The sequence below is a fragment of the Podarcis gaigeae genome (assembly GCF_964106915.1).
Source record: "Podarcis gaigeae genome assembly, chromosome: 12".
NCBI lineage: Eukaryota > Metazoa > Chordata > Lepidosauria > Squamata > Lacertidae > Podarcis > Podarcis gaigeae.
The window spans coordinates 29,002,599-29,030,470 of NC_139688.1; the positions used below are offsets into that span (position 1 = coordinate 29,002,599).

A 27,872-nucleotide genomic window follows, 5' to 3' on the forward strand; every position below is an offset into this window, starting at 1 on the left:
TGGGAAACAAAAGCAAAAAAAATATGCATTAAGCATTCTTGCTATTTATCCCTTGTGCCAAACACAGATGCTTCTAACAAGGTTACCCAGTTCAAATCCTTGCAAAAACCACTCCCTGGGGTGGCACAGATTCCAGAAGTATCTGAGGGTGCATACATTTTGCCAGCATACATGCAAACCCTACGATACAGTTACGTTTAAGATTCACTAAGAGAGAGATGGAAGATGTTTCTTGCTGCAAGATTTTTAAGTAGGCAGCTGCTCAAATTTAGAAAATAAGAAACCAATACTGTATCCCCTCAGGGCTACTCCCAGACAAGTGGGACATACAAATAAATCATTCTTCCATGGTTAAGGCACAAACGAAATGAAAATTTACTATTAAGGATGTTGCAATGTCTATATGTTCTTCCTATGTTCTATTGCCACCAGTAGGCATGGCATAGCTGGTATGAGCAGCGAAGGTCCATTTCTCCTGAGCAGTGAAATAAGAGAGGGAAGCGGGGAGAGAACAGTTGAGACTGTTAAAAAGAGAGAGAGCATTTATATGGCACTAAACACCTTCTCATTTGAGCACGATTGACCACTACAATCCCTGAAATGTCAAAAAATGAAGTGTTTTAATATTTGCTTTGGGTTGGAAGTTTAGAGTGGCAGTGTTTAATTAGGAAGAAAAAGTGTTCCTAAAACAGTGGTGAATGAAAAAGGGCTTTATTTCTCTTTGTTTTTAATTTCATGTACCTTACTTTCCCGACTTCCTCACACCTCCCTTTTCTGTATTCCCATTTCCAAATTAGTTTCAGCAAACTCTTCCATTATTTTGACTAATTTTAATGTTACTTAATTTCTTTTAAATTAACCATTGCCACTATTAACCACTTATCTTCTAATCCCCCATCATTGATTAATTTTGCTATGTTTCTTTACTTGTTACTTATAAAACATCTTTGCACGTTCCTTTCAACTTTGTCACTAATGCCGCACTATATATCCTGCATCGTTTTAACATTCAAATAGTTTACAATGTTTTTGCAGATAATCTTTAAATTTCATCCAATCTTCTTCTGTTTGTTCTTCTCCCAAGTCTCGGATTCTGCCAGTCATTTCTGCCAATTCCATGTAGTCTATCAGTTGCATCTGCCATTCTTCCAAGGTGGGCAAATCTTGTGTCTTCCAGTACTTTGCGATGAGTATTCTTGCTGCTGTTGTTGCATACATGAAAAAGGTTCTATCCTTCTTTAACACCATCTGGCCAACAATGCCCAAAAGAAAGGCCTCCGGTTTCTTAAGAAAGGTATACTTAAATACCTTTTTCAGTTCATTATAGATCATTTCCCAGAAAGCCTTAACTATTTCTCTTTGTTTTTAAATCAGCTTTATAATGGCAAATTGCTAAACATCCTTTCACTTAAGGACTATTTTGCTTAAAGTTCCATATTTAAACAGGAGTACCCAGGAAATTCAATTTTTAAAAAATCAACAGGATTATAATATGGTGCCTATATGTTAAAGCGAAAGTGTGCTGAGCCGTGATAAGCTAACTTGCCTGATGCATCACTGCTAACATCTACACCAGCGGAGGCTGCACTACCTTTACTTCTTAAAAGCCCCCAGGCTTTCTGCAATAAGAAAAAAAGATGCAATAAGCACAGGGACAGGGACATTGTGCGGATGCCCCATAAAATGTAAGTGAACAGGGCATGACAAGTCCAGGATAAATGCCTAGTTACAGTGCTTTACAGCACAATTCTGCTTTCATCCAGAATATTGTGCCACTGGTTTTTAAGCAAGTGCTCTGTTAGAATTTCGACAGCATAGCAGAAGTGCACAAACTGTTTCTATTTAGCCCTTCTGCTTTATTGGCTCCTCCTATTGTTAACAAAAACTTCAGTGACAAGCTTGTTTGTGTACTTTCAGAACTATTTGCTTTGATTATTTGCATCCTTTCCACACATGCCATTAGAGTCAGCACAAGTTTGGCGTTTCTTAAATGCCACTGTGTTTTCTTAACAGGTTATTATTTAACCAGCTACAATGCTTCTCTCCAAAGACATCAAATGATATTGTAATCTGCTGTGAAAAGGAATTATGTCTGAGGAATTAAAATGAAAAACACTATTTATATTATCATTAAATTTACTTTTCCTCCAAGCAGCCCCAAAAGTGGCATACACTCTTCCCCTCATATTATTCTCACAACAACTCTGCTATGCTGAAAGTAGTGTCTGGCCCAAGGTCACCCCGTGAGCTCCATGGCTGAGTGGGGATTTGAACCCTGGTCTCACAGGTCCTAGTTCAACACCCTAACCACTACGCCACGCAGGCTCAGTGTGTATCCAGATCACAGTCTGAACCCATGCCATGTTTAGGTGAGCTAAAGAGCCCTTCAAGCAAAGGGCTGGGTGCATTGCAATTATGCTCAAAGTTCCACAAGACTTTTGTAAACTGTGGATCAAGCTATCAGAGCAAAGAGCATGCCATCAAGCACTTTGCAACTTATCATACTAACAATGCACAAGTGTCCCCCCCCCGCCTTCTCCAAATGACCTTACAGATGAAACATTTCGAGATGTGACTAAACAGGGCAATTTGCACATCAATCCTCCTTACGCTACTTCCGATATCAAAATAACCTTCCAAGATACCTTTTGTCTCCTTAATGAGAAGATGGAATTGGGCTGTCAACTGTATTAAGTACCGTGGGGTCATGAAACAAAAACCTCTTATTTTCCCTAGCGAAGAAAATAAGTTCACTGCAACCGAAGGCGGCTTTTTCCATCGAGACAAGCAGCTTTGTGGGTCGCAAGTGCAAAAGTCAACCATGTGTACTAATTCTCACTAATCATTCTGCAAGGTGAGCTCCCCAGTGACTCAAAAGTCAAGGAATGTCAACTGCAGCGCAAACAGCAAAGCGCAACTTTGCATGTGACACCAAACCAAATTCCAGAAGGACAATGTACCTGTTGAGCCGCTCAAAACACTTGTTCCTATTCTCGATTGTCGCCGTCTCTCGTTTTAGAAAAAAACCCAACGCGGCATACAACAACTCCTTAGCTGGAATCAGTTTACCTTTATAAAAAGCAAACAAACCCCTAAACCTTTATTACAATGGAAGCTAAGGACAAAACAAAACCCTCATTAAGGCAGCAGTCCTACATGCACTGAGCTGTGGCTTAAGTCCCATTGAAATCAGTGGGTTGCACTTGTAAGCAGACATGCCTCAGGCTGCACTGCAAATCAAGCTACTGCTGAGCAGATATGACAAGTGAATATTGAAATGGAAATCTGCTGTCCTGTTGAACAGAGGACAATAGAGCCAGTGTATGCTTCCACCTATCTCCTGCCTGTGTTATGCTTCAACAGGTGACTTCATGATTATCCCAGACTCAATAATTTTGGGGGCTTGTGTACTGGAAGGCCTGGAGGGAGTCACCAAGACAGCACTGCACTTCGTATTGCTGCTTCCTTCCCTCTCCCTAGGATGAATCCATCTCACTGGCGTAAAAATCAGCAAAAGTCAAAATGAAGGACAGAACTTGCAACCTAGAGTCTGTGAGTCTTTCGTGGAATCTTTTCTTTTTCATGAGGCAGAAATCTAAAAAGGGGGCAGCATGAGCAGGGAAACAGAAGCTTCTTTTTTTCCTGTGGAAAGACATTCTTCACCTTTCCTCCACCAAGTGCTTTTCTCACCCATGAGGGAAAAAGAAGCGGCAACTGTATCTTTCCACGACGGAGGGTATAAAAGGGGCAGTTTTCATCTGAAAAAGGATTAAGAAGCCCCTCTTTTCCTTCAAACTGTAGCCTCAGCAGCTGCACCGTGTAAAACAACAACAACAGCAGCAGAACTACTGTATACCTATTGCGTAGCTCTGCGGTAAGGCTTTCAAAATTAATCATCCACTGGCCTAGGTCTAGACTAACCACAGTCAACGAGTAGCTTTATTTCTGATGTTCAGGTGTGAGTGCTGTTGCTTATGTAGCTGAAACAGCACAATCCACCCCAAGGGGGAAGTATCAGCAGACTTGAGAGAGAGCCCTGAGGTCTGCAGAAGTACAAAAACACCTCCAGAGGAAACTAACCCCAAGAAGGACTGGCCACAGAACACCCTTGCTTCCTGTTGAAGGAAAAAATGGAACATTGAAAGGGGGGTGGGAAGGGAAGGGAGCACAGCTGATTAACACATGGAACAGAAAGACTTCACACACACACACTTCAACATTTTGTTGCCGGTTTGTTAAGCCTGTGTTTAGAAGAATGAGGGAAAACAAGAGAGAAAGACAATATAGAGAGAAAGACAATACAACCGGGACCTATGGACGAAGGGTAGGATACAAGATTTAAAAATAAGTATGAAATGAAATGAATATGGAGGAATTACCATCTCTATCCATGCTGCCAACTTTGAAAGACCTACTGGAACATAAACAAAACAAGGCCACCCATAAAGAGACAACACAAGTCTCATCCTACCTACCTGGCACTGTTGTCTGCCCTCTAGTTAAACACTTCAATTCAAAGAAAGCCCTGGGCTGTTTGCCACCAAACACTGACTGCCAGGAAATTATGCAGAATCACATAATTAATTTTAGAGTCTGGGTGCCGGCTGAAAGATCCAGCATACACAGCACTTTTTTTTTGAAAATACGGCTATGAAACGGTCCTCTTTCAGAACATGACTGAACCATAAGAAGGTACTAAATAGATACCTGTGTCATTACTTTATTTTCTTAAGTGTTTTTTAAAAAGTATCCATTATTTAGAATTAATTAGGAAAATCAATCAGCTGCACAAACGTAAATTAGCCATAAATGGTGCTATAAAAATGAATAATAATAATAATTTGTCTGTCTGCTATTGGGCTTTTGGTCATTTGGAAATCTTTCTTCTGCATCCCCAAATATTTTATTTCATTTAAAGTTTTATCACTGTGCATTTTGTGCCTCCGAACAAAAAAAGGTCCACGGTCTTTCCTTTTTTTAAAAAAAGAAAAATGCTCCTTGAACGCTCCTTCAGTTACAGAACAGGGGAGCCTACTTGGCACTGTGTGACAGGTCACTGATCAAAAAGAACAGGCAGACATCGCCCCCACCCTTAGGAGAATTGTGCAAAGCTAAAGCTTCACCGCCTGCACTGCACTGAAGAACATACACCGCTTTCTCTAGGCACAGCTGCACGAGTCTCTTCTTCTCCTGATATTACGGTACTGTTTGCTGTGATCCGTTTTGTGCTTCCACGTTCTTTTCAGCAGAGATATAAATTGCTTTAGAGAGTGACCTCATCCTTCTTATGACAGCAAGAAATTTACCAGTCAGCTTGGAACGCCACCAGCCCTGCCCTGCCCCGATGATCAAAGCCAGTTTAAATGAACAGCCTTCTCTGTCTTCAAAATGGCACTCATCTTTGAACAAGAGTTCATTTCATGTACAAAGGATTTATTTTAATTGCTTGAATAAAATCAATACTCCTCGATAGAGCGCTGGTTATAATTATATAAACCGATGTTGCAAAACTAAGCAGCGGGGATATTGTCACTTAAAGAGAATGGAACACAGGTCGTTCAGCAAGATACCACCCCAGGAAGGCAAAACGGACTGCAAAACAGAACGCCTTTTATATACGGCATACATTTGGGAACGCACGAGGCACTCAGTTAATATCACAAAGCCTAACAACACTATGGCAACAAGCAAGCGCGAATCGTTTTTGCCATTTTGCAGAGCCGGTATTATGGCCTGAATGGGAACATTAGCGAGTGAAATGTGGGCAAGAGGGGCATAAAGACGAGAAGGATAAGGCAGAGTAGGTGCCACGATGAATTTGTGAGTCGAGCCAACTTTCAAATACACATTGTATTTAAGCAAGCCTATAAGTGTTTGCAAGCAAGCAATTAAACTTGCCAATATTGCAACAACAACATTGTATTGTATTACATCGTATGTAATCAAGTCTATCATTTTACCAAGTGCACTTTTAAAATGCCAAGATAATTACAAGAGTAATAATAACAAATATAGCAACATTGTATGTAACTTTAGCAAAGGGGAACCTTTAAAATACCAAGCTATTACTACTGCAACTACTATTAATTTTGTTATTGTTACAACAAAAATTATTAAACCATTAAATTAAATAATAAAAGCACTCAAAATGCTCAACCTGTTACCATTTAAGAGCCACCTTCAATTGACTACTTAAGGAAGGAACCAATAGGCTTGCAAGCTTAAAGGCTTAATCTTTGTGGTTCTGTTCCTAATAAATGCATCTCAGATAAAACAAACATAAAGAAGATACTTACACAGCCACCAGCGACAATTTCTGCTGCAAAAGGAACAGAACCGTCTCTCGCCATAAATTTGTCTCTTATAAAATCGTTTACCTTGGAAAACAAAATTTCAGTCAAATGAAGGAAGAAAACATGTCCCATTATTTTTTTAACAAAAGAATACCAATTTTCATAAGTATGAATTCTATGGCTTTCATCAATATCGTATGTATACTTAGAAAAAAGAGAGAGGACTGCTTCATTTAAATCAGATTTACAGCACAGCAGGACAGTTTACATATCAGCAGGTATATTCATCTATTTAAAAAATAGCTTAGTTTAAGCATTAGTCTTAAATATTTTTGAATATTTCTTCAAATATGTTCCACTGTGTGGGAGCCTGATCTTGAAAATAAGCTGTAATGATTTCAATTATCATTTCAATGATTTTTGAGTTTACTCAAAAAGAAGATAGTGCGTACAAGATTTCAGACTAAAATTAAAAGTATCCTTATTTGGTATTTATGGATTTCTTAGTTGCTTTTCAAGTTTTAAGCACTGCAGGAAATAAGTAATGTAAGGAACGTGAAAATTTATGAACAGGACTTCTTTTTTTTCTACAAGGTTTTCACTCTATGTCATAGTTATTTATATTAAAGTACAAGGCAATGAAGATGAAGGGGGCTGCTACTGAGCCGAACATTTCAAATGAGGCTGTTAGATGATGGGCTTTAGCTAGACTCTCATCCAAAACACACAGAAACACACTCCGTGCAACCTGCAGCGCCCAGAGGCAAGATATGAACACAGACTGCATTCTGCAAGTATAACTTTATCAAAGGAAGGTATGCACTTATGCAGGCTTTAAGCAAACAACCCCCTAAGTTTTCTCACTGGGAAATTCAAAGATACAAAAATGAGAGATTATATACGATAAAGGTTTTTGCATTGTACTTACAGTAAGTTTTATGGCCTTTTCTGGGGCTACTCCCAATAATTGTGGCAAAAGACCTGTAAATATAAAAGGAGGAAAAATACATATTATGGAATGTATCATTAAGTTGGCAAATAAACAGCTATGCAAAGTTTGCCACCTAAAAAGAGGGAGGGCCATTTTTAGGGCAATTTTCTACTCTTATGTTCAACAGGAGCATCTAGACACGTCATTATGATTTTTTGTAACCACATAAACGAAAATTATCATGGTTCGGAACTGCGGCTATTCAACCACCACCATATATCTCCATTATAATGACTTAGAATTCAGAGTAAATGGTGAAGCACAATTCAGAAACCTGCCCTTTACAGATTTCCCTTGGGCTCATTCAGAAGCAATGCATTAGCTTGTTGCTGTACCTTCAGAAACCTAGAGTCTCGTCTGTACGCATGCACTGCCAGTCTGGGGTTGGCAAAGATGGTACACAGCTTCTTCATCACAGTGTCTTAAGAGACAAGACCAAAAAGCCCATCAGATGAAAGCAGCTGAACATTTCACCTGTTCCATAGATTCCCTTATGAATCTTGTAGGGTTTCAAGAAAAGGTTGTGGAAATAGTGTGTGAGAGAAATGACTTGAACACTCCCAAGTGCTTCAGTTATCACCAGCAACAAGATCCGCAGCCATAAGGAAATAGCCAACGAGAAAGAAAGAAAGCCAAGCCACGTCAAAGTTATTTTGCAGCTACAGCTCAGTGGTCAAGCACATGGTTTGCATGCAAAAGGTCCCAGTTCAATCCTTGAAATTTCCAGTTAGCAGGTAGCAAGCCTGGCTGGGGAAGACCTTGGCTCAAAGCTTTAGCGAGCCCCAGGCACTCATGCAGAGACATATTCAGCTACACAGAGTAATGGTCTGCTCAGGATAAAGCATATTCCTGTGTTCTTTGTGGCTGATTTTAAGTTCACATAATGGTTTGCCCTGGCCAAACGATTTGCTATTTAAAATTTAAGCTCAGGTTATTTACCTAGCCATACACAAAATATTTGCTTTTTAAAAGTTACAAGCGCTATGATAAACAAGCAGGTAGCTGTAAGTCTTTCGTTGAATGCTGAATTTCTGCTACGGATTGTTGGGCAATCTTGAAGAAAGGATGGAAAGCCAAGTGCTGCATAAAATGTTCTTTGCAAAACGGAAAAAAAGAGAGGAGGAGCTTAATTTTACAAATGTTTTAGGGTTATTTGCCATTTGCTTAAGCAACTATTTCTGAGAAAGTCAACACAACAAAAATTTACAATTATACATATTTTCATGTTTGAGTAAAAAAAACCAGCTCAGTATTTCTGAACAAACTTCAAGAGGCGTTTCTCAAGGCAGATGAGAGAATAAAGAGGCATTATGGTTATTCCACCACTTTGCTCCTTTTTGCATCAGCTTTTCGAGATTTCTGTTTATGCTTGATTTTGGAGCAAACCAATTTTGCCGCAACTACTTTTGCCTGCTATTTGAGAAGGCACTAAGTCTGGTTTTCTTTCAAGCTCAGAGTTGCTGGAAAGCTACTAAAAAAAAAAGTACTGTATTTCCTCTTGCATTTACAGTCTCCCTGCTCAGTGATTGTGATTGTGGGAATCAAAATAGCTCTGTACCTCCAGTAGAGTCTGGAGTACTTAAAACCTGTTGGTTTTAATGGGATTTTAGCATTTGCAACATCTTTGGATTGTGCCTATTATGTGTATTTAAGCCCCCATCCCACAGATGCAGGCTATGATGATTACTCCTGCTTACTTCCTTAGTATTTTAAGTGTGAAACCAAGGCAACCTCAGTCCATTAGATGTATGCCAGATTCAGGCAGAATGACAAAGCATGGTTGGTCCTTCCAAGAGCACAGCCAACCTTGGACTCATGTGCTCCCCCTCCTCTTTTTTGTGAATGGTTGAAGGGGATTTAAGGCTTCCAAGTTCCAGTTTGTAACAAACCACAGTTGTGTGTAAAAGAAATAAAAAATCCCATGAAACCGGTTTGTAAAAAACCACAATTAACACACCAGGGAATCAGTCCTGGATTACAGTTTGATAACTAACAGCTTCTGTTAGGAATATATATGCTACTAAAGATGCTGGAAATGGTGTAACTTGAGATACATTACTTGAATACTGCTTTCACCACTTTCTTGAAGATCTTCACATATATGGGTGGATGCAAAGGAACTTTGGTGTGAGTGGAAAGCACAAGGTGGAACTTAATTTCTGCCAACTCCCCTCCATTTACACCTCTTTGTGCAACAACCCACATTGTTCCCAAGTGTACCCCGACTTTCAGCTTTTTGAATGGCCACAGGGCATGGAAGCGGTCATGGTTTGTTCCTCCCAAACCATGATTGGGAAGCCAAGCACAAACCTTGGCCTCGGATGGTTTGGCTGGAGAGAAGCGTCACAAAAAACTGAGTTGGACATGCAGTAAGCTAAGGAGAAGGAAGAAGCAGAGGGGTTGATAGGAGCCTAGGTTAGAGGAGGGGACAATCTCTCCCTTCCACCACTTTGGAAGGAGGAGCGGGGATGCTGGCTCCCCTTTCCAACCCTCCTGTGGAGTGGAGAGCCTCAACGGAGCCTTCCGAGGGCTTTGATCAGCCAAGGGAGAAAGAAAGAACAGGAGGAGGCAGAAACTGAGCAGGAGCCTGAACAGGAAGGTGCAGCCTTGCCACCTAGAACCACGTGTTGCCTTTGCAGGTGGGAACAGACCCACCTGTGCCTAAAGAGGCATTTGCAATCCTGACATTCCCGGAAGTTGAGCAGATCATCACGCCTCATCTTTAAGAGTCACTTTTTAAAGGAGCCTCTTTGCTGCTTCTGTCCAGTTCTGAACTTCTTGCCCTGTTCCTGAACTCCTGAACCATGACTCCTGAGCTCTGTGTCTGCTGTTGAGACGGAACCATTACTTGCCAGAATAAAAAACCCTTTCTTATTTTCAAGTAAACATCTGTGTCTACATGTGCTGGGTGGGAGCCAGGGCACTCTAGTTAAGAGCTGAATTTCCCAAGAAGCTGTGATTCAGCAGACTCACACTGAAATCTCTCTTTGTTCAAGTCTGCTTGTCTTAAGATCGGTGTTCTGGGAGGTTGTCAGGTCTTACACCAGAAACCAAGTGGGGTCTGGAAAACGTGGTTTGTGGGTCCCTGCTCTTTGGGAGTCACATAAGATTGCCCTGAAGTCCAGACTGATTCAAAGCAGATCCACTTACTCTTTCCTTTCCCAGTATTACTGGAGGCAAGGAATGGCAGCAGTGACACCTCCAGAGTTAGGTGTTAATAGATGTTGCTGTACGCACAGACAGCTGTGGCTGCCGCTATTCTTGGGAAGTGCGGTTCCCAAAGCTTATCTTAGAAGCTTTGGTGAACATGTCCTGTTTCCTGGTGTCTCTGGAAAGGAAAAGACACAGCAGGAAATGCTTGTACTGGGGTGGTCTGAACAATTCAGTGGCCTGCCGTCCTCAGCAATGGGACCTGCCAGATGGCAACATCAAAGCAATTTCCCCTGTCTGTGCATATAATTTCTGTGGATCACAGGTCCTGCCTTGCAAGAGAGGTACAGCCACTGCAATTGATGCACCAGTTCATGATAACCAGCAGCCATCTATTATGTTTATTCTGAAGCTATGCTGTTGACACCATGACCGCTTTTGCTATTTGTGTCATACAAATATGCTAATGGCAAGGTATTATGTAGCATCAGATGGCCCCAAATGTTCCTGATGGCATCTGCGGGCTTTAGAGCAGCTATGCACTTCACATAGCTCCTCTATTGTTTCCAGTTAAGACAGACCGATCAGTCCAGTCCACAACAGCAAACTGAGATGATGAGTATAAAATCAAGGGCTTCTGAACAGCAGGTAAAAAGCTTTCCTAAGGCTTATTGATTTATATAACTTATATGCTGCTTAAGGAGGCTCATCCAAGACAGAATGTAACTTTTTAAAAACCCAAGCGAACGTAATACATCAAGATACCACAAAAATTCAACAGGAATTGATTGAAGATGTTAAGCTGCTGCAATAAAACCCAACTGAGTATAAAAACAGAACACCGAACAGTGAGATCTAAAGATTTCTTAAGAGTCAGGGAAAGCTTGTCTAAACAGATACGTTTTCAGCAGACGTTTAAAGCCCACCCCAGTTGACACCTCCCAAATTGCACAAGACAGGGTGTTCCAGAGGGTGCTATTACCATCTTACACTTATAGCAAAATCCTAACCATGTCTACTCATAAGTGAGTCCTACCAAATTCAGTGGAGCTTATTCCCAGGTGAGTGGGGTTAGGAATGCAGCCCACGTCGTTTCTGTAAATGCCTTGTGGCAGACAGGGCTGGAAAAAGAGATCCAATCGATATTGGGAGCGAGCAGGGCAATAAAACTCCTCTTTGGACGCCACAACTCAATCCTGGAGAATTTTCATTCTGAGTTAAGTTCTTCTGAATAGGGCGATATAGAAATCCATGCCGGCAGCAAGTCCCTCTCTTGTAAACTCGCACCAAATTGGGGTGGGGGGACAACACTTGGGATACTGACCTCTGTAGAGCCCAAAGAACCCTTCATAGCGTAGCACTTTCTTAAAGCAATCAAAGCTGTTCTTGTACATCAGCTCTCCAATAAACGACCCAGTGGAGCGCTGGTTCTGCATCCGGGTTTTCACAAGGTCAATGGGATACACTGCCGTGGCTCCAACAGCTACATGGAAGTAACACAATTTTTTAAAAAACAAGAGCATTTCTCTAGCAAGCTTCGTTGCACTGGGTTCATTCTAAGCTTGTACGTGGACGGACGACCACCCTGCAAGTGTTGCAGGGCTTGTATGCATCCAGGAGGAAGCTTCATCCCTTCCATCCTTTGAACCGTAATATCCCTGCACTATTCACACATAAGAGGGAGATATCAGCAGGGCCAGGGTGGGTAAAAATAGAGATGAGAATGCTAAATGAGAATTGAGCATGCTTACTGGGCATGGAATGCTGACTGGCTCTTAGGGTGGGTGGGGTGGGAGAATATTGGAAAATTGGGGAAGGGGTAGGATGGAACGGAGTATCCCGTACAAGGGTATAGCTGGCTGGAATCTCAACTGGGAGCACACCACTAGAACATTTTCGTTGCAAACTCCACTTGCGATTCACAAAGCACACTCTACGGAATCCCATAATCAGCTTTCCCCAACTTGGTGCCCTCCAGATGTGGGAGTTATGGTCCTTTAAAAGATCTGGAGGGCAGAAGGTTTGGAAAGGCTCCCCTAAATCTGGGGGAAGTACCAAATAAAGCCAGGGAGAGCTCATGCCATTTTTTGTAACCTGGTCACAAGCTGCAGAGCTCTGCATATAATGAAGGGAAGGGAAGGTAAAAGAGAAGCAAGTGGAGAGGTTTTCTCAAAAGTTCTTTTTGTGCACCCAACTCCCTCACTCACCTCCAGCAATGGAGCCAAGGGCAAACCTGTACGCAGATTCCGCTACCTGGATGAGAATGGGACGAGACACATCGCTTGGAGCTTGCTGCAGGTGGTAGAGTTTGGGGAGAAGATTTGGGAAGAGAAAGGCAAAGGGGGAAAGTCAGACTGTGGCCGAACAGCAATACAGTAATGACAAATCGAGGATCAAGTACGAAAGAGGAAATTTAACGACTACAATATTGTAATCAGCTCTATTCTACTTTTACTCCTAGGAACAAAACGGGACACAGGTAGGATATTAAGGTGTTCTCCCATCCAGGCACTGATCCAAGGTAGCTACTACATCATGGGATTTATGTCTGTGCCCTTGCTCTTAATGCAGCGGGCAAAACTTCCTTGTTCAGGATAAAAATTGAGTATTAACCAGTAATATGCAATGAGTCCTCCACACAGCAAACTGAGACTCAGATACTTTATTACAGTGCAATCCTATATGTGTCTACTCAGAAGGAGGTCCACCGAGTTCATTGACAACTGCAGCCAAGTGAATTATTCAAAGGTTTAAGTGGTCACAAGTCTGGGCACCTAGAAAATGTTCCCGCCTGCTTCCAGTTTTGAGCCAAATCACGATCCCAACACTACTCCTGCTCCTAGGCTGCTTTTGAGGAATGTCTAAATACATGAGGCACACAAGAAAACAAAAATAAAAATATTTTCCATCACGGCTTTGTGTTACACTGGCCTGGGCTGCCATAGGGGCAAGAGATATTAGCATTAAAACAAGTGTTGTGGAGTCTTTCTTGCCAATAGACCACGAAGATACCGAAGAAACCAGGTTAGGTTTCTGAAACAACAGAAAACATATTTCTCGGTTTACTATACCACTACTGGGTTTTTGCTTTTTTTTTTTTTTTAATCCAAATGTACCAGAAACAAAACATTTTTAAAAATCTTATAAGCAAATAATTGCTTATAGCTATGAAAAGATTACCTATTGCATTTGAACATCTCCCTTCTCAAAATAAAAGAGATACAGAACCTGGACGTATTGGTTGACGTCCAAATCACTGCAAATTTAGCTCTGACATACATAAGAGCGCTTTCCATTTTTGCTTCTCCTAAGAGCAGCGTCTCATATAGCTGAATAAAATACTGTTCTTTAAAGCTTCTGTGCAATATGCTTGGTGTATCTGGCTTGGTCTTGTCCACTGAGATTGGCAGCTTCTCTTTGGACAGAAGGCAGCCTGGTGTTTCCTGCTTGGCAGGGGGTTGGACTCGATGGCCCTTGTGGTCTCTTCCAACTCTATGATTCTATGATTCTAAGTGGAAAAGCCAAGAATCAAACATGGACCATAGGTATGCAAAGCATTGTGTGCATACCTCAAGAACTGCCTTTCCCCCTATGAACCAACCTGGAACCTGCAATCATCACCAGAGGCCCTTCTTCGTGTGCCTCCTCCGTGTGAGGTCCAGAGGGCAGCAACATGAGAAAAGGCCTTTTCTGCAGTGGCTCCCTGCTTGTGGAATGCTCTCCCCAGGGAGACTCTCCTGGAGCCGTCCTTACATACATTTAGGCACCAGGCAAAAACATTCCTCTTCTCCCAGGCCTTTGGCTAATTAAACAATCTATAGCCTTTTAAACTGAAGTGGTAGGAGCAAGTTATTATTTTTTGTTTGTTAGAGTGTTGTATACCTCGGCCCAGTATACCTGAAGGAGCGTCTCCACCCCCATCATTCAGCCCAGACACTGAGGTCCAGTTCAGAGGGCCTTCTGGCGGTTCCCTCACTGCGAGAAGTGAGGTTACAGGGAACCTGGCAGAGGGCCTTCTCGGTAGAGGCGCCCGCCTGTGGAAAGCCCTCTCATCAGATGTCAAGGAAATAAACAACTATCTGACTTTTTGAAGACATCTGAAGGCAGCCCTGTTTAGGGAAGATTTTAATGTTTGATCTTTGATCACTTTTTATTATTATTAATATTCTGTTGGGAGCTGCCCAGAGTGACTAGGGAAACCCAGCCAGATGGGCAGTGTATAAATATCATCATCATCGTAATCATCATGCATTTTTGTGTTTTTATGTCATCATCATCATCATCATCATCATGCATTTTTGTGTTTTTATATTGTAAACTTCCCTATGATCCTCAGATGAAGGACAGTATAGAAATTTAATAAATAATAATAACTGTGCTCTTCCACTGAGCTTCAGCCCTGCTCCACAATTTTTGAAAGTTCTTGCAAGGCGTAGGAGTTTCTGTGGGAGGTGAACAGGGCGAAAACTGTGCATAAAAGCAGCTTGCTGGATTTCAACCACAGATCACCACTGAGAGCATATGAAAAAAACCTAAGGAATTGCACATTTCAAAGATGTGCTCGAGAAATCCATTTTTGCATGTGTTGTTGCTACCTGCGCTTATATTCCAGGCTATTTCTAGAGACCAGTCTACTCATTACAAGCCCCTTCAGCTGCTGATCACGGCACAAAGCATTTCCACGGTGGTTTCTCCAGGCAGAAGCCGTAACCCTGTGGTACCGCTGATCATCTGCACTGCGCAGAAAGTCTTGATGCGGGTGCCAAGAATGTAATGCTGAGTGGAAAAGCTACCACATCCACGAAGCGGTTTTTCGGTGTAGGGCTTAAACATGTGCAGACGGACACTTATTCTGTACCTCTCTCAGTAACCCTTGAGACAGGTTCTAGGAGTCAGCTACTAGGAGTGTGTATTCTAACATGCTTGCTCCTAAGGCAAGGCTAAAAATATGCTGTTTGTAGGGTGATGCTGCTGGGGGGGGGGGGGAGGGTAGGGGAGGAAGCAGCCAAGTGAGAAGGGCCTGGCTCAAGGCCTATTAGACCCAAAAATGTAGCCTGCATCAACTCATTGTGGTCAAACTGGCGTCTCTGTACAGACCCAGAGCATAGAAAGGGGTGGCGGGGGGAGGGAACCCTCCAGCTCTCAACATACAGAACTCGGTTTGACTTTAAGTGATAGTTTCAGAAAAACAGAACTACACCCAGGTCTGTGTCAGCTTTCAATATACGAAAGAGACCAATAAAAGTTTTTTGTTTTTTTTTAAGTTGGCAGAGTCTCTTTTTTGTGTGTGTGTGTCTTTTGCACCGCATCGTTTTCCAGTATCTCCCCTTTCCAGATACAAACATTTAAAAATTAAGGTTAATTTTTTTTTAAAAAACCCCAAGCAAAAACAAAACAAGGAACACCACATAGCACTTGGATTTCTTTTACAGTCTTAAAAGATTCGAAACGATTGTGACAGACTAAACATTCATTTCAATAGGCGGCTGAAGACAGAATGCAACAGAGAGGCTGTGAAACAGAAGATTTAACATCTTCCCAGGATAACCTGTAAAGCATTACTTCCTTCATTAAACATATTTGGAGACAGGATCAGGGAGGGCTAAGTCAGCTAGTTTACTAAGGTTGGAATCCTATATCTACAAACTTGACATTACAGAACTGCACTATTGGTGAACCAACATTCCCTTCCCTGCTGCATATTGTTAGCGAGAGACCCTTGCTTACTTGTTTGCTTTATCTTTTCTATCAGATCACTCATGCTCCAACTTTCTAAATGGAAAGGGGAACACACACACACACACACACACAACCCGGACTTTTTATTTTCCAGCTAAGCAAAGTTTAAGCAAATTATTTTGCTTTTAAAAATTAACAATCAAGGGTTGTATCTAACGTCAGTCAAATTCGGAGTAGACCCTTCAAAATTAACAGACGGGACTAACTTAGGTTCATTTGTTTGAATGGGCTTATGCTGAGTAGAACTTCACTGGGTGCAACGCCTTGCTTTTCATACTGAACCTGCAAGGGAGTTGATGTGATTTAAATATGACATACTGGGCAAATCTTGTGGGCTTGCTGCTGCAAAAGAAATAAGTCAATTAGGCCTTCGTATTATCCCCACTTGCCTTCTCACCTGTCTCTGAGCCTCAGCCAGGTTGTAGGGCAGGGTGCCCTCTTCCAGAGGAGCAATTCTTTCGATGTCAGCCATCGTCATGCGCCTGGGGAAACAAGTGATCACAAAAAATGAAATATGCACTGGACACCAGGAGGAAAGTTGCCAGCAGCAATGGGTAGTATTCTGTTCACCCATAGGTATTCTGATGTTGTTGTTTTTCATTTTCTTTGCAAGCAAAGAAATGGGTAATTTTCAACTTACCCCCGTGGCTCATATAAATCTGCTAACTGGAACAAGATGTCAACTTCCATGGGTGTAACCTGGCCAAATTTCTGAGCTGCCAGAACAAACTCCTCTGCAGTAGAAATTGGGGGTGGAGGGAGGGAGAGAGGAAAATATAGAAGGGGAAACTAATCAAACAACACCAAAAGCTATCCACAAATATCCTAGAATCACTAACATTTTTTAGTATTAAACCAATATGCTGCAAAAGAAGAAGAAAACACCGCAAATAGCATGCCCGCCACTGTGTAAATGTATGTTTTAAATACTCTATCCATCATGCAAACAGGAGAAGCAGTCTGGCCTTATAGCTTAGTGCTAACAGCAGGATTTAGGATATTTGACATACGGTATCAATCAGTTGTGGATCAGAGTGGGGGAGTGGGGGAAGGAGACAGCGATGTGGAACTTTCTTCTTGCTTGTGCCGTCCCAGTAGGGCTGCATTAATAGAGGGTTGGCACTGCCGAGGGAGTTCTCTATAAAAGTGGTTAGATGGAGCTGATAACATCTTGTTCCAAACTTGTAGATCAGCTTACTGCAATGCCAATACAAGTTTGTGGAATTTTTCAACTAGCCTTGAAGGTCACTTTAATAGGCTGCCAATTTGGCACGACTCCTAGGAAGTTTTCTGAAGCCTTTAAAACATCTTTACGTCGACTGCTCATTCAATCCTGCTTTTTAAGGCCTCCATCTCTCCAAAATTAAAAAAAGTTTCTTTTAAAGAGAGGTAGGAAAACTAATTGTAATGGACAAAGCAACTGAAAATGGAAAGACACAAGGGCAGCTAGGCTTGGAGAATTCCTTTTACCGCTGTCAAAGCATCTCACTTGATATCCTGAAAAGCTGACCATTGGGGAGGGAGGGAATAACTGTTCCAGATTAAAGTTTATATCCACATTTTAACTAACCTTTAGTAACTTCCACGTCTTTTCTATGTCCAGCCAGAGTACTATAGATTTTTCTAATGAGTTCCATGTTATTAAGAAGGGTATTAAATCCATTAAAATAGGAAAAACTGACTTGATGAGAAGTGGTTCCTCCAGCAGCCTAGAACAGAGAAAGCAATGAGGAAAGCAGGAAGAGAAAAAAGGATGTTAGATGTATCTGGATTTGTTCATTTTATTTTTTAAAAATCATACCACTTGGAACTTTTGTGGGGAGAGGGGAGAACACTTTGGGAATAACAGAGATTTTTTATTAATTTAAGAAAAACAGCAATAGAAGTAGCAAGGGATTTTAGAATTGCAAAATGAAAAAAAGCCTATTATAGATTCTAAAGTTACTGGAGCTAATCACGACCAGCATGCAAGCTGCTCCCCCCCCCTTCCAGGGAAACCTAAACAAATACATATGCAGGATTATAACAACATGGCCAGTGGTAATTTACAGAGTTCAAGTTTCAATACTGTTTCAGTCGAAAATGTTTTATAAGTTGCTTTATTTCTTCTAATGAGCAAATCTCAAAGGCTTAAAAATGCCAAGTATGCTACAGTTGGGGAGGGGGGGGCAGGATAAAAAAAAATCAATCATGCTATGGGGGTTGGGAAGAATGGGGCTGCTTTAATATTTAAATCTAGAGAGCACCGTATCACCTACAGCCGATAGTGAAATCCTCTCTCTGGGTTTCTCCAACTTTGCTTTTAACAAGCAGCTTTGCCAAGGAATTCAGAGGTCTTATCTTCAACAGTGCACAAATGCTATTTCCCAGAAGAAAGAAAATGCAAGCAAATCTTCCCAACATCCATGAGAAAGGAGAGTAACTAACTTTAGGTTGCAAAATTCCATATGGCTCACAGACTGACTCAACTTTTTAAACGCAAGGGGATCATTACTCCTGCCACGCAGGAGATGGGGAACATGTGAGCCAGACATAGCATCAAACCATGGTTTAGTGTTACGTGCAGACACAGCTACTGTGCCAGTGGTTCTTCACAGTTCAATTATCTCTTGAGGCTGCTGCAGAAGTCCATTTAACTGAATGTGCCACAGGCTGAAGTGGGACTCTCTCCAACATGCCATGTCATTCATTGGTTGTGAATTCTGCTTTGTAACACATTACGCATACTTTGCAGAATATTTATATTTTAACAGTATTCCAAACTGTCTCCAAGCCAACGTTTGAATGAACGAAAGAACATTCAGCCTTCAAACATCTGCGAAGGACACCGGGAAGCATCCTAACATTATGCTTGCTCAGGATCAGAGCTCAGTATGAGATGCAAACAGTCAGAACATGGGATGCTAATGCCAATATCTAAGTGCTACTGTTAGCAAAGCAATTTTCACCCTTACAAAAATCAAAGAAGGGATGGAACTTTATTACGGATGCATTAAAAGCTGGTTGCTATGGCAGTAGTCCTAAGAAACTCAACACTGGGAAGCAAATGTAGCAATATATTTGACTCGAGGAAAGCCTGTACTGAATGAGATTCGTAATCAGGTCTGTGCACAAATGAAATTAAAAAAATTTAAACTCCACATTTGAGAAGGAATTTAAGCACAACGCTAATACGCATACAAATTAAGTTTTCACACACTCATCATCTTCTTCTTCTATGGTTAAACGTTCCAGAGAATTTGGAATTCATTTATTTGTTACAGTAGGGTACCAATTTAGTATTTCAAGGTCTTTCTCCATTTTCTATCAAAGTGTCTACAAGCTACACTTTGCCCATTCCCCAATTCCTGTGTATTTCTGCTCCATCGTCCACATACTACTAACATAATGTTGGTATTAACACTGTGGCAAACCAGCTTGCATCACCAAAATATGCATACTATTACATAATGTAGCTGCGAGAAGCAAGTAGACTCCTTTGACAGCGGAACAGTGCCATTTATCTTCCTCCAAATCACATCAAGTGTGTGCTCTCTAATGTAAAGTTGCTGTGTGTACAGTTCCTCAGAAACATACAGCCTAGAATGGTATTTCAAGCAATGTTTTTTTAAGTAAAGCTGACATGATTGATAGCAGGACATGGTCAAAGTGACTCCTCATTGATAGGGGGGCCCTGTGAACACAGCCCAGCACTTACTTAAAACAGGATAGGGTTGCAATGGTTTTGAACTACAGTGGTACCTCTGGATACAAACGTAATTCGTTCCGGAGGTCTATTCTTAACCTGAACCCGTTCTCAACCTGAGGTAGCACTTTAGCTAATGGGGCCTCCTGCTGCCGCCGCACGATTTCTGTTCTCATCCTGAGGTAAAGTTCTTAACCTGAGGTACTACTTCTGGATAAGTGGAGTCTGTAACCCGAAGTGTTTGTAACCCAAGGTACCACTGCACTAAAAGTGCTTCTGCTTGCAGAAGGAGGGACACTTCGTTTTCACCAATTCCCACCAACTGCAACCTTCAATGCTACATCCCATATTGTTACAGAGGTTTCTCCCCTCCCCAGCTTTTGGGGGGCAAGGGGAGCAGCAGGGGATAGGAGGGAAAGAAGTGTGTCTACTAGTGCAAAGTCACCACCAACTCATAAAGAAGGAACGTCCCTAAAATATATATTTCATATATTTAAATGGCATAAACAGAAGGAGGCAGGAATTGAGGCATTCAGATACTTTTGCTTTTTGGCAAGTGGGGATGTGCAAGTGAAAACAGTTTACACGAAGGCAGCAAAATGTTGTTTATTTTTTGATACTACACTTGAGAAAAGCTTGGGGGGAAATGCGGGCAATCAACGGAGGTCAGAGTATGAAAGGTTTTAAGTCCTTAGGGCCCGATCTCAAGCCGGCTCCAAAACTAATGAGCTACTAAGAGCTTTACTAAGCAGCTCAACATGCTAGAATTGGTGCCTGAATGTGAAATATTACCACCCGCCACTCCACCTCCATCTCACCCCCCGCAACCAACCAGTTTGTATTTTTTTTTTTATAATAATTTTTATTAAGGTTTTCCAAATTAAAACAAATTAAAACAAATTAAATCCAATTTATAAACTTTTTGCCAATAACCAGGACTTCCCCTCCCTACCCCCTCTTGTGTTCCAAATCTTCCAAATAAGCAATTAAATTCAACAAATTCTTATCCCCAAATTACACTCATCATCAGTAACCCAATTTATCCAAATTCCCATCCCCTAAAATCGATCTATTCCCTTCCACGAGTTCCCCCCTTTCAAACATAGTACAGATGGAAATAAAATAAATATGAGTAGTGATTTTACAACCTTTGGATTCCAACTTTCCCTCCCCTCTTTCCCCTTTGCGTTTCACCTAACCCTCTACTTCTAATATCTTCCTGGAGTTCCCACATTACACTATGCCCACGTCCCTCTGGTTCTTTGCCAGTCTTTAATTACGAGTGTCCAATCATAGAAGGAGTCTATCAAAAAAGGGGCCCATTTCTTCTATCCAGGTTTTTATATCCAGGAGTAAATACTCCAATTTTGTTTCCATATGCTTGTCAAACCTGGATATCCCAAATGTTCCCTCTCCCAGTTCTGTCCAGTTCTTGTTGTTTCCTTAGTCTTGTCAATCATTCTCCTCCTTTTTGTTTCTCTGTTCTCCCACAGAAATGTTCTTTTTCCAAAAGTTCTAGTGTCTCTGCAGAGGCTTGTTATTCAGGAGCAAAGCATTGCATCATGTTCCTTTCATTTTTCAACAAATAGTTCCATTGTTTCCTGTAGTGTGTAAACCTCTGTAGACAAAATAATGTTCCATTCCTGCAGTTTCCCAGGAGATTAAAAGTTCCATTCAACTGTTCAAGTTTCCTGTCAAAAACACATGCAATATCCCTCAGCTCCTCTAGATGGATTACAGTAACAAAGTTCCCTTCCAGAATCACATCCACCAGTCCAAGTAACTTGTTAGTCCATATTTAAAGCAGTTTATGTTCAATTTGTAACAAATGTAACCGGCAAAGTCCTCATAACAAAGTCTCTATTTTAGTCTTCCTTTTTGACAGCTCCTTGACAGCTGTCAAAACCTCCATTGCTCTTCTCCAGGCAGTTTCACGAATCGCTCCAGGGATTCCGGGGGGGGGGGGGGGGTTGCTTTTTTAAAACAATTCCACTTTTCTCCTCCAGCTCAATCTTATAATTTTCCCTCGCGAAGTTGCTAATTCGGCAAAATAAGGTTACACTCGATCTTAGTTGTCCAGTCCTTTGTTTTGGCTCTTCTACAATTTAGGGGTGGGCTGACTTCCTTTTTTCCACCTCCCCCGTTCGCTCCAAATTTTAAAAATTTATCCCTTTTTTTTTTAGTCCATATTCCAATTACTCACGGGTTCTTCTTTAGATCCAAATTTTCAATAGAAGAAGTCAGCGCTCTCCGCCGGATGGCATGCGGCTGCGCTCGGCAGGGATAGCAGAGAACTCAAAGCACCACGCTTCTCCCCGGCACCCGATCCGTAGCCTTTAACAAGGCTCCTTCACGAGTCGGGAGGGCGCTAACGGTGCCAGCCGAGTCTCCATGTCCACGGCCTCCTCTGGCCGTGGTTTTTAAGGGTCCCCGCATCGCCGGTGCGGTAGGACCCAGCCCCTGCCAAGCAGGCTCCCTCCGGAGCTCGGAGGGAGTCCGCCATTCGGCGATGGCGCCGACCCGGAAGTCCCGCAACCAACCAGTTTGTAGGGTCAAATGTGCAGGGATCATACCTCTAAATTATAGCTAAAGTTTGAGGCTCTCTTGCCATCCACATTAAGATGTCATGCAAAATTTCATGCAATCTGTGGGTTAAATTAGATTAAGCATATTTAAAACCATGCAAAGCAGATGTGAGCTTTTAAGCTCAGCATCCTTTCCTTGGTGGCCCTTGGTGCTGAACAAGTTGCCAACCCCTGTGTCAGCAGAACATCAGCCTTACAAAACAAAACTTTCATGCAGAACTGCCCCGACAGGGAATAGTAGCTTGTTGGGACAGCACAAAAAATATAAATTACCCTGATGGTGCAACGGGTCATCTGATAACAGCCTCAACGTTGCTGGCTACTACTCTGGGCCTGAGAAGATAGTATCACGATCTTCTGGAGAAGGAAACCTTGCATGAATGGCTAAATGGATTTATCATGTATAAATTTTAACTCCTTCTCTCGCATCCAAAGGCTGGGCTAAAGATACTAGCAAAAAAACAAACAAAAAAGAATGGGAGGGGGGAATAAACAAAAGTAAACAAGAGTCTTCTGCCCTCCCTTTAACATCCTCTATGCACATTTGTCTCAATGGGACAAGGTCCCTAGACATGACCCAGATATGGGAAAATTACTTACAGCTACTAGACATTCTTCAACGAAAGGTGTCAACATGTGAGGCCGGATCGTGACCATAATGTCTCTAAAGTCAATGGCAGTGACTCTTCCAGCTTGGGCATTATCTCGCTGTACAAATGCTTGTTTTGCATGTTCCAGCTGGATTTCCTGGAGGGGTAAATAAAACAACAGTTAACTAAGGTTCATAACCAACTTTGCCACATTCTCTTTTTTTTTAAGAATTCACTGAAGAGTACACAATTCTTTAAAAACAAAGAGCCCCAACGATACTCAAGATGCCCTCCAGGTGCTGTCAGAATACATCTCCCATCAGTCCCAGACAGTGATAATGGGAATTGGAGTCCAGTAAGATTTGGAAGGTTGCTGCAGAATATTAGTTAGGGTTTGGGAATGGGGTCATGATCAGAACTCTGTTGGGAGTCAGCATCCTCTCACAGCATGAAGCTTTCCAAAGTCCCATGGAGCTCAGGACAGTTAACTCCATTTTAAGTTTGTAGGTTAGATATATTCTCCAAAGTGATCTCAACCTAGGATTTCTGTAGATTAATGCCCATCTAATGCATAGGATCAAACTCTTTATTTGCAAAACAGTAGGTATGGAGATAGTAATTTTGTTTTCTTTTTGTGCAGTCGTGAAGATCTTCCAAAGTCTGAAATTCTAATGTCAAGGGTTGGTTCCCAACAGCCCCTTGCATGCATGTTGGGAGTCCCCATCTGTTCACGGTTCCAGCAGAGCTTCCACAAACTGAATAGTGCAAGGACAAGGTGGTGAAGCCAGGGTCCAAGAGCACCCTATTCTCTATCCAATGGGTGCAATTATTAGCTCATAAGAAGCATTTTCTACCATTTCTACTATGTTTTTACTGTATAAGAAAACCTGCTTTCTTGATGAATTGTTTTAACAAATCGTCTTCTTAGCGATGCTGTAAACACTTTGAAATATGTAGACAGAAAGGCTGAAAGGTTGTACTGCAAGGTATTAAAATAAAATATTAACAACAATGAGCAGATACTAGTCAATTGATTTGACGGTTATAGTATTCAAGACACTAAAGATCCAATCCAACTCCATTCAGTGGAGGGAATTAAGTACATGCTTAACACTTCCATACTGAAACCAATGGGCTAATTTTGGCAGGTGAAAGCAGTGTCTGCTCTAGGTTCCAGAGATCCCGAGGCAAGACACCCTTCATGATCCCCTCTCCCTCAGTGCTTCTGTCTCACAGATGAAGAAACTGTGGCCCTCCACAAGTTGTTAGACTCCAACTCCCAACTTCCCCGACCATTGAACATGCTGTCTGGGACTGATGAGAGCTGGAGTCCAACAACATCTGGACAGACATAGGCTCTCCATCCAAGCTCTACCTCCTCACCATAGCTGGTCCACAGAGTTCCCATCAGTGGGTCATCATCAGTAGATACTCAGCCAAGCCAATCCTTGACATTGGCCCTGCCATAAATTTAAAAGAGAATCTAGTGTAAGATCAGGCCTTGTCGGTGGTGGCCCCCACTTGCAGAATGATCTCCCTAAGGAGGCCAGCCGGGCATCGTCTTCATCTATCTGTAGGCACCAGACAAAGACTTTTCTCTCTATTGGCACTTTTGGCCATTAATTTGAAGGGTGGCACTGTGGCCTCTTTGATGGGGCAAGATGTCTAAGTCCTGCCTTCTATCTGTTCAACTGTGTTTTTCGAGTCTTATTAGATTATCTTAATTGGTATTAATGTTAAGTCGCTTCAGCTCACTCCGTGAGAAAAGCAACTTTACTGCTATAAGAAATATTATTACTACTACTATTACTGAATTCAAAAATATCCTAATATCCTTCATTTCTGCAGCTTAGTCCTGCTGTGAGTTATGTCCTATAACAATATACACTGTAGTTTCAAGACTCAGCAAAGAAAGGGTTAAAGCAACTTTGCAAAAAAATAAATTCAGTTGCTTCTCAATGCAAAATAAATGGCCTGCCAAACGTCCCCTAGATTAGAGGTGGCGTAATCCCTCTACATAACTTTAAAAACAGCTTCGTTCCTTGACGCTGGGTGTCTGAATTCCTAAAAACCACAATAAGTGTTTATACAAAATTAATTTGCAGTTGATAACAGGAACTCTGACACCAGAGCTTTAATGAAAGGATTTCCCAACTTGATTTTCGCCCCCCCTCCCGTACTCCCTCGCCCCCAACTTTCCAAACTCTATTTTTCCTGTTACAGCTCATAAAGCTATTTTATTTTCCAGGTACGGGGAGGTTATATTCAGGTATGACTGATATTTCCAATTGATCAACAATTCACTTGATGTAGTTCAGTACAATCCTTCCCACCGCTGCATATTGTGAGGTCCCATTGACAGGTATTATTACCTCATCAACGAGCATGCCAGAACAGAATGCTAGCCTACATTTGAAGTTATTTAACAAAGCCATAAAATGAGGACATGTAAAACATAATGTGAAAAACTGGTGTTTGGGCAGAGATTTCAGACTTTGTGTGAGCCTCTTGCTTAAACCTTATTTGGAAGTGGGCTACACTCTCTTTCCTGAAGAAAACTCACATTTGTGCAGTCTTATGAACAGTTCTGTTTTATAAATACTAAAACAAATGCTTGTTCACTTAAAAATTCAATTTTGTTCATTGTGTTAAAAAAATAATCTTCCAATTCTATTTATCCAACCTATTTACACGCTGCCTTTGATTCAAAGAGTTCAAGAGTGATGAACATAGAGATTGTCATTATTATTATTATTATTATTATTATTTCTATACCACCCTTCACTCGAGGATCATAGGGTGATTTATTTTATCTCCTGACATCCTTGTCAAGCAGATGAAGCTGAGTACTAGTGATTTGCCCAAGATTATCCAGTAAGCTTTGTTGAGATTTGAACCAGAGTCTCCTTGGTGGTGGCCCTGCTGTTCTGGAATCCTTCCAGTTAGGTTTTGTTTTTTACTACTGTCTTTCTTTAAGAAAGTTTAAGCAACCTAATTTCATTTATCCCATGCCTCTCCTTGTTTGTATCCACTCAATGGGTTTAGGAAGCCGAATGTCCGTTGGAGCTTATGTGGCTTCCGATTGGCTCCAGGAGCTTCTTGCAGCCAATCAGACCCCCTCTCCTCTCCCTGTACACTCTTCTGAGGGTTCTTTGCCCCCCCCGCCAATTTTGGGGTAGGTAGGGGGTGCATGGCAGGAGGGAGGGGGAAGCCCCATTGTGAAAGTAGAAGTCTTCACGCAGGGCTTCCATTGGCAGGACTCGTTAGGTGAATCCTGGCCACAGTTTATAAATCCATGCTGAATCAAATTAGATGCGTGTTTCCCTGTGAGGGGGACGCGGGTGGCGCTGCGGGTTAAAGCCTCAGCGCCTAGGACTTGCCGATCGAAAGGTCGGCGGTTCGAATCCCTGCGGCGGGGTGCGCTCCCGCTGCTCGGTCCCAGCGCCTGCCAACCTAGCAGTTCGAAAGCACCTCCGGGTGCAAGTAGATAAATAGGGACCGCTTACCAGCGGGAAGGTAAATGGCGTTTCCGTGTGCGGCTCTGGCTCACCAGAGCAGCGATGTCACGCTGGCCACGTGACCCGGAAGTGTCTCCGGACAGCGCTGGCCCCTGGCCTCTTAAGTGAGATGGGCGCACAACCCCAGAGTCTGGCAAGACTGGCCCGTACGGGCAGGGGTACCTTTACCTTTTACCTTCCCTGTGAGGCCCTTAAAACTTCCCCTGTCTTTTTAAAAAACTACAGCTTCACTAGTAACAAGTCCATGTACTTCTGCTTAATCAAAGCTATTTCCAATACTGATATTGCAACTCTTTACAAAGGTGACAGAATGATAATAACTGCAGTCAGCAGGATCTTAAAAGCTATTTACCTTTATTCTTATTATTTCATAAACCTATACTGAGTGGGGCAGTATTTGCAGAATAATTTTAAAGTACACCACGGTGCCTCATCTGGTACAAATTAAGAGGAATATATAATTCACGCAGAGAGACAATGGCGTCCCCCTGCAGTCTTAAGGTCCAAGGTCTAGATGCCAGAACAAGGTGACCAACTCATATACATGAAAAGCATCAAAGGACAAGGGTTAAATGCCAACGGTTGCTTAATCCGAAGCAAGATTTCTTAAAGATGTGAACAGCCACTCTAAATCTCCAGCTATGGGCAGCTTTTGACAGAAGAAACTAGAATGTTATCTGGCCTAGAAGCTAGGTACCGTATTCCCAGACCCATGGTGGCTGGCTGTGATGGTTGCCCTACTGGGGATGCTTAAAGGCATACAGATGTTAAAAACAACAACACCCACCCTTCCATACAGTCTGCAGGTGCAAAGAATTGAGATTCCAAGAATCACTGCACTGGAAAGTGTTTCATTGTTTATGGCAGATGGGGTACATGTGGCAGATTGGCTTTTGTACAGCAGAATTGCATTTGAGAAGAACCACAGTGCACCAGTGTATACAGAAATATACTGTACATTTCCATGGGATCCCTGTAGTGGGGTGGCAGAAGGGTTGTCCCAGGAGAGGACTAGGCTATAATTCCTCTTGACTATGTCCTAGATTGCACAACACTTACTATGCCCAAGGGAACTTAATGGGGGCCACTGAGAATCAAGCTCTTTGCCTAGTCCTGCTCATTCTGGGTTCAATGCCCTGATGTGAGAGTTATGACTTCATGAGAACTGGATTCCACCTCTTTCTCAACTTCCTCCAAGGAGCTTAGGGCAAATACATGGTGATTATCCTACCAACACTTATCCTTCCAATATTTATTTATTTGTTTACTTATTTATAATCTTGATTTTCAATATATCAAGGCAGTATAAAGGTAAAGGGAC

At 42.0% G+C, this 27,872-nt stretch overlaps 1 protein-coding gene across 2 annotated transcripts in view; it reads right to left on the minus strand.

Annotated features, from left to right (window-relative positions):
- Positions 1–27,872, minus strand: part of SLC25A13 (solute carrier family 25 member 13) — a 110,205-nt gene that overhangs the window by 29,585 nt on the left and 52,748 nt on the right. For both annotated transcript variants that reach the window (XM_083705280.1, XM_083705279.1), the window contains 8 exons: positions 23,044–23,190; positions 17,744–17,882; positions 16,814–16,907; positions 16,571–16,655; positions 12,642–12,726; positions 11,759–11,917; positions 7,222–7,274; positions 6,297–6,377 (listed from right to left, as the gene is read on the minus strand). In XM_083705280.1, coding sequence (XP_083561406.1) covers positions 6,297–6,377; positions 7,222–7,274; positions 11,759–11,917; positions 12,642–12,726; positions 16,571–16,655; positions 16,814–16,907; positions 17,744–17,882; positions 23,044–23,190 — 843 coding nt within the window. The remainder of the gene's footprint in view (positions 1–6,296; positions 6,378–7,221; positions 7,275–11,758; positions 11,918–12,641; positions 12,727–16,570; positions 16,656–16,813; positions 16,908–17,743; positions 17,883–23,043; positions 23,191–27,872) is intronic.